We start from the raw sequence: 11,326 nt of genomic DNA on the forward strand, positions 1-11,326 counted from the left end.
GAGGGGGCGGGGGGGGGGGTAGTTGACTCATGCTGTTGGTGCACGCTCACACTGTAGTGATCTCTCTCGACTCGCCGGGCGAGAAGGTGTCTCGGCGCCCGTGACTCTCACTCTCTCCCTCGTTAGCGTCGCTTCGTCGAGGCTCTTCTAGACGTCCAGGCGCTGTTGTTCGCGTTGTTGTTTGAGGCGTATGCGCTCTCCCCCTCTGTTGAAGCTGACGCGGGGCCGGCGTGTTCTTTCGCAGGCTTGCGTGACACGCGGCGCGCGCTTGGATTACGCGCTTTTGTGACAATGGCAGTTACTCCTCAATGAACACCTAGAGTTTCCTGCCGAAATGACATGTGTTGTTCAGTGAACTATTGCTGTCTGCAACAAGATACATGGAAATATGAGGTCACACAAGAAGCTTCAATTCAAGATGCAACATGACAGGAAAGTAGCATTACGTTAGCCAAATATTAAAGCGCTTCGTATGTGCTGCCGCGAGAGCTTCTTTGTCAGCACGTTCGTAGTTGCTTGAAAGTGGAGGAGGCACTTTCATACCTGAATGCTCCAATGACTTCCTGTATGAGCTCGCATTCTGGCGCAGGTCCACAGCACACTTCAAGTCGTTCACATAGCCTGGAACAACAAAGCGTAGTAAATGGTAATGTGTGTGCAAAAACATGCAAACTGAGTACCGTATGTGCAAGATTATTTCACTGGTGCGACAACGGCAGCACTTTTTGCCTTCGAGTATTTCACCAGCCACCTCTTTGTCCCATCGTTAGTAGTTGCTTATTGCCTTGCACTATTTTCGTTCTAGTGAAGTGCGGCAAGGCGTGTTCTGAAAGGAAACAGAACCGCATCCGTTCACATCACAACAGGCCACCTAAACAGCTTAGGCACAAAACGTTTTAACTTGCTACCATGCTGGAATACGCGAAATGGATATTTTTCAGAGCAAACTGAGTGGTGGTGCTGTGAAAGTATTCAACAGCAAATGTTTGCGCGCTCGTGGATAGTCGAGGGATGTCTTTGAGCGAAGCCCTGTTTAGGATGATAGCTTTCAGTGTTTGGTGCGCTGGTGATCCTAGAGGAATGCATTGGAAATAATGCAAGAATACTTAAAAAAATAAAACATTTCAACGCCACATACCTTCTTCTGGCCACTTCTTCTTAGCGAATGGCTCATGCTCGCACCTTCGATAAAGGCTCTCATCATGTACGTGAATGTCAACGACATCACGGACAAGGGAGCGCCACTTAGCGAGAATTAGCTGCAGGTTGCGCCCGGCTTGAGAGAGCGCACCAATACAGGTGGTTGACGACAGCAGGTATCCATGGAGCCAGCTCCTGAAACTTCTTAAGCTTCGCTGCTGCTGTCAGCTTCTTTTTGAACACTTAGAAAAATTGGGACAAGCAGATGCATCATGAATAAAAATTTGAAAGCCCAGTTATTTCACGTGTACTTGTGCTTCTAAAAAATTAAGAACTCACTCTTGGCAACGTGCCAGCAATCAAATTTGTGCTCTATGCAGATCTCCTTTGATGTAAATGCCTTTATCTGAGATTGACGGTCAGTCACCAGAGTTGAAATCTAGAGGTCACTAGCTTCGCATATTTGCAGTGTCCTCATGAGGCCTTCTAGCTCCATAAGGTTGCTGCCCTTGGTTTCATTTGACTGCAACATAACCAACATTAAACCAAGCACATATAGTCATGGACAATGCACCCTTAATCCGCCTGTTGTTTCTCGAAGATTGTGCACAACGCACTAGTCCACCATTACCTCCTACGCAAGCTTGCAGATTATACTATACACATACTCTTTCATGCAAAAATAATGAATACCTGTAGAGTTTTGATGTGCAGCACCTTGTTCAGCTCTATGTCCAGAAGAGAGTACGTGCCATACGTGGCGGCATGTCCAGGGAAATTTACCCTAGCATCCCCAGCAACCCGGAGTGGACGGCCAATGGCTTCATCAAAAAGGACGTTTTGTTGGTGTGTCCAGACATTGAAGTGGTAAACGTGTACTGCTCATGAATCTACATGCATACACTGTAAGGTTGGTTACGTGGCCTAACCAGTTTGATGAGCCCACGTCCTTGGTGACTGCAGGAATGAGGAATGCATTTTGGACTCTGAAGTGTGTTTTGTGCCTGCTGGCAGGCAACAGCCACACTCCTGAGTGCTTTCGTGTGTTTGAACTTAGAAGCTTTGCAGCCTGAAAAAAAAAAATACTGCCGCAGAAAAAAGCAAGCTACCAGCTGCCTTCCAATTAATTATTGGCTGCGTTGCCCATTTAGAAACATGGTGGCTTATGCAGATGCGTGTCACTTGCAATAATGTGCCTTTCACATTTTTATCAATTGCTCTACACGGATGTGAACACAGAGGGCAGACCGATTGCAGTTCATCCAGACTAGATTCGAAAATAACGAACTTCCTCTCTTCCTAAAGAGGCACGGCTGTGTGATCAGTGCTGTCTCTGAAAAAAGAAAAGACATCTATGTGAGCACTGCACAATATTACAGGACAGTCTACTACATACTCAGCCAAACTGACATCAGAGAGGACAAAGGGAGGATCATTTCGATTCTTGTTTTCACTGTCAGCAATTTCCGCTTCAGGTGCATCTGTCAAATCTGGCAATGGTGTCGAAGACCGTGGTGGCTAAGCAGCTAGTTGAAATACTACATGACTTCCCTTTGATGTTGACCTGTGTTCCTATAAAATAACATAAGCCAAAGTATAATTTAGCAGCAACAGTAGGACTGCTCGGATATGTCATTTTCAAAAAAAAAAAAAAAAAGGCCAGGAACTACACGGACACGGAAAGGAAGAGACGCGGGGGAGCGCACGTCTGTGTTCAGGTTGTTCCTATAGTGCTGTGGAAAACGACATACCTGCACCATCTGGCTCAATGCTTCCCCCTGCTAAGATATTGCAAAGTGAAGAACTTTAGGTGCTTTGATCAGTAATGCCAATGCAAACATTTTATGCTGGTTGTTGTTACGTATATATGCTATGCATAGCAATGCTAGTTACAAAAGAGCAGTCACAAAACGATGCAGATTGGTTTCTCTGATACACCTACCCCAGTCTCTGCAGATTAATGCTGTCTGAACAGCTGCATCAGCCTGAAGTGCTTTTGGTGTAATTTGTCTTTCATTGGCGGCATGAGGTTCTGGTGCAAATTGCAGGTGTAGTGCTTCAGGGCATTTCTCTTGATGTGCCTCACGCTCACTATTTTGCCTGCTATTTGTAGATGATTCTGCGCTGCGTTCACGGGCGACTGAAAGAGAGGGAAACAGTTGACAGAACAATTTAATGAACACAAATCAAAGCATAAAATTTTATCAACATGAGCTGAAGATTTTGACATGCATTTTTTTCCTCTACAGCCACATAAAGAAAATCGCAATTTTTAAATAAAAGGCTGCATTGACAAATCTGAAAGAAGTTGGTCATTGGTTAATTATGAAATGTACCTGATTGGGTGACTTCTTCAAACGGATCCTGCTCAATTGGAGGGGTATGAATTTCACAAGCATCACACTGCGTTCCTTGGATGTGAACAGTTTCTTTGTGGCAGGCTTCTCCTGTGGTTGATCTTTGCAATATTTGATCAATGATCTGCAATAATGGAATATGAGAGATAACATAAACATTGGGCACAAAACATATATAGAATGTACAGGGACAAAATTTAATTTTTATTCAACTGCAATGTTTGCGGAAGCTGTGTAGCTTTTCTTTGTAGCCAAAAGGCTTAGGTGGATGCTAATGGATAATTACTCCCTTATTGCAAAACATGTGAACATACACGTCTGAAAACGCACGAAGAATGGATTATTGCTCAATTGCGGTCAACTAAAGTGAGGTTCGAGTGTTTGAATGTGCGTTCTCCCGACACCCGTGCTCATTTGCGCGAGTGAACTTACGCGAAAGAGCTCAACACGCTTTATAGCGAACTCGGCAATGACTTGAACTACGTAACCACCACTGCGCAGTCGTGTAACACACTGAAAAGCTACATGCGACGCAGTGGCATTGGCACGCAAAAAAAAAAAAAAAACAATTTTGAGGTACGCTCTCAGGCTTGGAAAGAAAATAACCAATTCCGCATAGGGGATGACTTTCTAGTACACTAAACCTCTCATACAGAACGCTTCACAAATGCGCGATCGGCTTTTTCGCGAACCGCAGCGCGAAGATTTCGCTCTGCACCAGAACCTTGTGCAAGAATTATTTGTCGTTTTCCCCTGTACAAGCTTGCTTTTTCAAGAGCGCACGCAGGCGAGGCAGCTTCGGGGCACTTTAGCACTGCGTGGATGACTGAATAGTAGTTGATGCCGTCGGCGTGAGCAACTGCACAAGAAAGGCTGCAAGTGAACGAAAACAGTACCAACCTCTTTTCGCCTCCTTTCTTCAAACGCGCCGCTGATCATTTCTGCCTTGCGTTTTCGTGAGAAGACCGTTGGCACAGCGTCTGGCTTTAGGCGTTGCCTTTTGAGCGGCATGCCGAGGCTTTCCAGCAAAGCTGGGCTGGTCACGTAATCATCGTCGACGAAGTGGTCCGCGCAAACGAAGCCATTTTTTAGAGGTCTCCAGGCTATCCAATCCAAATCCAAATTTTACGCAAACTTTCCAAATCCGAATTTTACGCACCTTCTCGTCTCTGGGAAACATGTGCGACGGCGTGTCACGACCGATGATGCTGTTACAACAGCCTTGGGCGCAGCAATGCCCGGGCATTTCCTTTCGCCGCGATGAACGCGTCAGTACCGAGCGACGACCGCGGGAAGGCACATGTAAGACGCGCCACCAGCGCGGAGCGCCGATGGGGATAAACAAGCGCTGCAATGGACCGCCACCACCAGAAAGACTGCATGTGACGATTGTGGTCCACCTTGGCCGCGCGCGCGAGCGCGTGGGTGTTATGACGTCAAATATCAGCTTCTGCTGGTGGCCGCTTGGATGCAAGGCGCAGCAGAAAATCAATAAAAAATCGTTTTTCGTTTTTTACTACCAATGAATCTGCAGTTACATTTTTAATGAGCACAACGTAATTTAAACAATTTCAGAAGTTTCAAATGATGGCGGCGATCGTAATAAGAAAAGGGGAAAGCGGAAAATTCTCGAAGCTTATATATCAAGTCGAATTGTCTGAACTGTCCAACTTTATCACGAAGCGGAAATAAAGCATATTCGAAATTAAAACATTCCAAAGATTAAAGATGTAGTAAAGAACGGGTCAATTACGAAATCAGCAACGGGGAGACGAGGCAGCGTCAGAGGCAGATGGGCAGGGACAAGATATATGCGATCAAAGATAAACGAGGCAACGTCATCTGTAACGTCGATTATAGAATAAAGACAGCAGAGGAACTTTACACCGACATTTACAGCACACAGAGCAGCTATGTAGCCGTGCATGCCCATTGAACGTTGAAGAAGTTCGAACATTGCCCCTGCGGCAATATGTAGAACTTCACCGCAATGCGCCAGCATAACTCAATGGGCAGCATGTTTAAAAATTATATTTCAAAAAGCCGCACGAATTTCAGCAACCTTTAGCGAGAAACTTCGAGAGGGTATACCCTTTTAATAGCATGCGTATTAACGGCACTTATTCGTAACGTTCCTGCTACGTTATAGGATAGTTCTAATCCTGCCCAAAGGCTGCTATAACGCGGCAAAGACTTTACGAATAAGTGCCGTAAATACGCATGTTAATACAATGGCATACCCTCTCAACATTACTGCATAATAGTTGTTGAAATTCGGGCAGCCTTCAGAAAAAATTCTTTTTTGAACGTGCTGCCCATTGAGTTACGTTGGTGCACTACAGTGAAGTTCGGCAGATAGCCGAAGGGACAATGTCCAAAATTCCTGGACATAATTACACATCGTTGCAGAGAAAATTAAAAAAAATCCCAAATGTTGCTACATCAATGAATTACTTTAGGGACATTGCTAGATATGTCCAGCGAAAGAAAACGGCAAGAGAAGATGGAATGTCAGTGGTTCTGTTAAAAGACGGCGGGGAAATTCTACTCGAAAAAGTTTGCGACCTTCGTGACTTGAAATGTACCAGAGACTTGGAAGAATGTTAAGTTCACAAGAAAGGAGACGTTAAAAATTTCTTGAAAATTGTGGACCAGTTTGCTTAGTCAGAGTATTGTAAGAAACCACTAAGGTTTTTACCAACAGAATTGCGGCAGCATCTGACTTCAATCAGAGCAGAGGACAAGCTGGCGTTAGAAATGAATACCCAACAATCATTAATTACCAAATTGAAAAGTACGCAGAATGTAAACAGCCCATTTTCTACCTCTAACAATTACGAAGAGAGATTTCATTCAAGTGAGATACCAGCACTTATGGACGAACAGGGGGAGTGAATTGGAGTGAAGGAAGCATACATCTTATTATAGATGATATCAATAGAGATTCCACAGCTATCAAAAATTTTTACAAGTGGTAGAATACCGATTTAGAAGGGTGTCAGGCTAGTAGACACAATGAGTGCATTGTTAGTCACTACATGCCTTCAGGAAGTAGTAAAGACGCTCGGCTGGACATAATAATAATAATCAGCTGGGAATACCCTAATAACCTGCGGTTTTCATATTACATTTCCTGTACAGTAACACTGGATGACTTATAACGAATTATTTGAGACTTGAACCCGCAACGTCTAAGGCTGGGGTAGGTTTCTGGGATAATGGAGCCTGGTAAAGGTACAAAAAATGGATTTGAGTGCGGTAATTTTCATAGTTTCTGTTCCGAAATAAAAACTATTCATTACATGAGCAGGATTATTCAATTCGAGAACTTGACCGCGAATAGACGCAAAATTCGCATGTATTCGCGGGTCTGTTTCACGCTCGAAAAAATACTTTTTATGTAGCACGTATTGAGCATTAACACAAAGCTGTATCGGGAGTTTTTCATGTTGCTCTACAATTATCTCATTGACACTTTTCAGCTAATTATAACATTTGAGCACTTTATTAGTTAATTAAAACTAATTGCGTAATTAGGCGGAATGCAGAAAATAATCTGAGTATCTCCAAGCGACGGCAAACATCATTACCTTGGTTTTGTCCAGCTACGTGGCATTTGCATATTTTTATATCTTGGCGCATGATAGTTGGGACACCCTGAATAGCTGATAGCAGTAATTGTGCACTGCTCACATGTTTGCAAGGACAGCTTGTTTGAACAAAGATTATGTGACCCCTTTTATATTCACCGATAGCGTTCTGGACTTAGTTACGGTCTCTTAAGGAGACGGTTCATCGCTGTATTGAAGGACAGTGAAAAGAGAAATCAACGAGTTCTGCCCAATTATTTAATATGTACGTCTACTATGCGGCTTAAAGAAGGACGTTAAAAGAATAATTCAAAATGTGGTTGGAGCACCGACTCCTAAACACAGTCTAGGCATGAACGGTGTTGCCATCCGTGTGTACACCGATGGAAACGTTGCTGCTGAGAACACACTGTGCAAAGTCGGAAAACACAACACAAAAGAACACGCATAAAGGTAGTTAGAACGCAGGACTACCAACTGGTTTATCGACAGTTATGAACGCGTTATTGAAGGTTGCAGTCACAATATATCCCTGCAATGGAAGATTACCTGCACATGTATTGACGGGTATGAAACCACCGGATAACGTTCGCAGAATTTAACGCAGCGACAATCGGCCGGTCCTGACGCCACCGAGCCCGGGTGTATGGTCGTGACCATAACTCGCTTCTCTCCTATATTGGCAGGAATTATATGCTCCAGCAGATAGAGCAGACGGCAGGCCCGATAAGGCCACTTTTGAATAAGGACCGTCTATATGCGATACAACCGCCGCCGCAGCGACAATATGTTATCATCCATGAAAGATACGTCGCCTCTAAATAGCGAAATGGAAGTGTTGATCGCGCAGGCACTCCCTACTTCCTTTGGGCTTCCAACACATCAGCGGGGCACAGGTTTCTACTCCTTACTCATTCTAACTTACGTGTCGGTCAATTAGCGTGGAGGCTGGGCTACAGGAAGGCCGAAGTGCTGCGTGAAGGCCAAGACACGTCGTTTGCAAACCACGGAGAGCTGGCGTTGAGAGCGGTGTAATGGGGAGTCCTGTAATGTATAGTCCCTAACGGTGCTAGTGCTTGACTGTAACGTGCTTAGCACCGATACATTCCGCGTTCCGCGCTCATAATGTTAGAATTGACGGAGTGACCTGACAGGTTTCCCAGAAAGAAAGAAAGATTCGCAGTTCTACAAGAATTGGTCCTGGTCCGAGGGATTGTACCCGGGACCAACGTCTTTGCGTGGCGGTCGCTCTATATTACCGTCTGAGATCAGACTAGAAGATCCCAGCGCGAGGGTGAATTGATAGACAACACGAAGCACAGGCACACTGAAAATGGCAAATGAGTCCTGCGGAAGCGGAAGGTGGAGCTGGGCTTTACGGAGTTTATTCTCCATTTATGTTATTTTATACATGCAATGCCGTTAACAAATGGACTTGCAGTCAACTGAGCAGCTTGTAGATGACAAGTTACCGTAAGGCAATCGCACCTGGCACGCACGCCACGATAATGACGGTAAAGAAATACAGGAAGACCACGCCATCAGATGTTGAAGGCGCAATGAGTTATACCACAGCGTCGGACATGGTTTTAAAGGGAAGCTTACTAGATCGGGAAATATGGCTGGCTGATTTACGCTGAGGAACCTTAACTAAATCGTTGAAACAAATTGTAGGCTGACTAGAGGCGAGGCGTGCTCAGTGCATGTCGGAAGATAATTGAGCAGAAGTTGGCTGCTCCATGCGCTGGCTCACCAACTAGTGCCTCTCCGCAGCAGCCGTTTCTTGCATGCAGCCGAATCATTGGGAGCTGTCGCCACTTGCATCTGGCTTTCTCCTTGTAGACCCCAATAAGTGCTCCTATTCCTTCTTTATTCGCGTGAAAAAGTACATTCAACAACATCGAATACTAAATTATCGGCTCGAACAGCAAGGACTTTTCCATTCGCATACATGATTTAGAGTATTTGCACACTCCCATTAATAATACGTGCAATGTCACGGTTGGCTGACATCTGTTCTCGTACGAACGCTTTGGGAACGTTTTCGTGAATAGCAGCCCTACTCCTTTGTAGATTAGAGTGTTTTAGCTGAGCGCTTGTTGTCCGCTCCGCTCAGACCGGCATATGCTAGCAAATCCCACACAACCGCTTAGCGGGAATGCTAGTGCGCTTGCGCACAACGTTCATACCGTCAGCGGAACGAAGATCGCATCCCTCGCTCCGCTACAAAGCCGACTGAGCGGAGCGTGACAGCGTGTCTACTTGGCCTCTTCGTCGTTTTGCAGCCGAGTTGATAGCGCATCGCTCACGCCTCGGCAAGACGCGCTTATCAAATGCGAAATGTACGCAGTTCCCTGCAATATCTCAGAACGGGAAATCTGAGCGGAGCGGAGCGTAAGCGGCGCTCTGCTGTCTATTGTTAAGGCATTTATTTACCTCGATCGTCGACTCTGCGCGCAGCCTCGCAAGCATGGATCCGCCGCGCTACGACAACTCGACAAACCCACGTAGGCTTCTTCCTTTCTCTCTCTCTCTCTCTCTTTTTTTTTTTTTTTGCGATAAAAGCGGCTGCCGTTTGCACAACAGGCGCGGCGTTCTATAGGGTTCGCACGGCAAGCGAGAACGGCTGCGCCGACGCGTTTCGGATTCATGCCGAGACCGAGAGCACAAAAAAAAAAAAAAAAGTAAGAAGAAAAAAACGTCCGGTTAGAAAAGCGGCGCAGTCGAAGGAAGGCGCGCTGAGAACCAAAGAGAAGCTGAGAGGAGGAGGAGGAGGGCAACTACGAGACGGGAGGGCCGCAGAGCCTAGAACTCGCGCTGCGCATGCATAAGCGATGCCTCCCCGCCGCAAAGTGACGGCTCCGGGGCGCGCTGTCTGTTACTCGCGGCAGGAGAGGCCTCTCGTTACGTGCGCCAGGCGGTGTGTGTACGCGCCTCGGCGCACGCGAGCCGTCCCTCGCGCAGCACAGCCTTCTCTCCTTCTGGCCACCATCTCTCGAGATGATGACGAAGGCATGCGCATCGCCGGCTGCCTGCGAGGGGACTCGGAGGAACGAATTCTTCGCTAGCGCCGCGGCTGCTTGGAAACCCCCCACTCTCGCCGACTGCTCCTGTCTGCGGATCTAGAGACGGCGACGAGGCACTTCGGATTCCGCACGTGTTGCTGCTTCGTTGAGCCAGCCCGTTTCCTACGTCCCTGCGCTCCTTCTCTCTCTTCTCCCACCTCTCCCCTCCTGCTCCCATCTTCCACCCAAAGCCCAATACTTCGGCCTTTAGAACCCAGCTGCATTGAGTTCGTTCCGCACAACGTGGCTTCGCACGTGCGCGAGAGAGGTCCTTGTCACCGCTCGCCGTGCAACACTAGGCGACGGTGTTTCGGTTTCCTACTTTCCCCTACGGCCTTTTCGACGCCAAGCTGGGTGCAAGGGGCTCGAGCGCTCTCTCCCCCTCTGCGCGTCTAGAAGCGCTGCTCGCTGCGGTCGTCGTGGTCGCATGATTTCTGACAGGTCACAAAGCGAAGTAAGGGGAAAACTGCTCGTCCCTATAGATAGTATTCATGTGGCGTCACGCAGCCATATCTCACCGCGCTGGTACCCTAAGATGGCCACTACGATGACGTCAGTGCAACGTATTATCACGCGCAAACTCTTTCGCCTTTTCACGGCTATTGTTTTTCACCGGATTATCATGTTATCGCTCTGACGTTCGACGCAAGATGCGCTTTTTGTTGCTGTCATGCTGTCATATTCCTTGCTTACGCCCTTTCTCGACCTGCTGGTACACCAATGTGGCGTCCACGATGACGTCCGTGCAACCTATGTATAGTACGTCGAAATTGCTGCGTCTTTTTCTCGTATTATGACTGTCGATTCACAATAAGCGGAATGCATGTGCGCCTACGCCTTACTCCTGACGAAAGGACTCTGCAAATCAAAAGAGTCATTTCGTAACTAGTTGGGAGAACCTGGGAGAAATGAGATAAAGTAAGCACGTGGCTAAGGAATATATGGCGCGTGACACACTCGTTGTCTTCTTTTCCGTCGTGTAAATGTGTGCGAAGTATGTTCTTTCCCAGTCTGTGCCTCAGTACTTCATTGATTTGATTGGCCCAATCATGGAAGGACAACGAGGGAGAATGTAGTTTTGATGTGTCAAGGCAGCGTGGCAACCGAGCGGGCTCATGGATGTATGCCTGTAGCGCAACCGGAGCAAAGGGCGCGCGTTGATTTGCGCTCACTT

The 11,326-nt window shown here is 46.8% G+C and overlaps 1 protein-coding gene and 1 pseudogene across 1 annotated transcript; both read right to left on the reverse strand.

Annotated features, from left to right (window-relative positions):
- Positions 1 to 629: 629 nt before the first annotated feature.
- LOC119444256 (uncharacterized) lies at positions 630 to 2,118 on the reverse strand (annotated as a pseudogene).
- Positions 2,119 to 3,012: 894 nt separating this feature from the next.
- On the reverse strand, positions 3,013 to 4,527 carry LOC125944185 (uncharacterized). The gene is made up of 3 exons (XM_049664511.1): positions 4,398 to 4,527; positions 3,477 to 3,621; positions 3,013 to 3,280 (listed from the first exon to the last, which is right to left on the reverse strand). Exons 1-3 carry the CDS (start codon positions 4,506 to 4,508, stop codon positions 3,030 to 3,032), a joined length of 507 nt encoding a protein of 168 aa, XP_049520468.1. The 5' UTR covers positions 4,509 to 4,527; the 3' UTR covers positions 3,013 to 3,029.
- Between the last annotated feature and the right edge of the window lie 6,799 nt (positions 4,528 to 11,326).

This window comes from Dermacentor silvarum, chromosome 3, assembly GCF_013339745.2.
Source record: "Dermacentor silvarum isolate Dsil-2018 chromosome 3, BIME_Dsil_1.4, whole genome shotgun sequence".
In the NCBI taxonomy this organism is placed as follows: domain Eukaryota; kingdom Metazoa; phylum Arthropoda; class Arachnida; order Ixodida; family Ixodidae; genus Dermacentor; species Dermacentor silvarum.

What these genes read in the sequence shown, in the direction of transcription:
- LOC125944185 (XM_049664511.1), bottom strand. Translation starts at nt 4,508, where the DNA reads ATGCCGCTCAAAAGGCAACGCCTAAAGCCAGACGCTGTGCCAACGGTC. An exon ending in AAGAAAGGAGGCGAAAAGAG is followed by an intron (nt 3,622 to 4,397) that starts GTTGGTACTGTT and finishes CCATTATTGCAG; the next exon opens with ATCATTGATCAAATATTGCA. An exon ending in TGAAGAAGTCACCCAATCAG is followed by an intron (nt 3,281 to 3,476) that starts GTACATTTCATA and finishes CCTCTCTTTCAG; the next exon opens with TCGCCCGTGAACGCAGCGCA.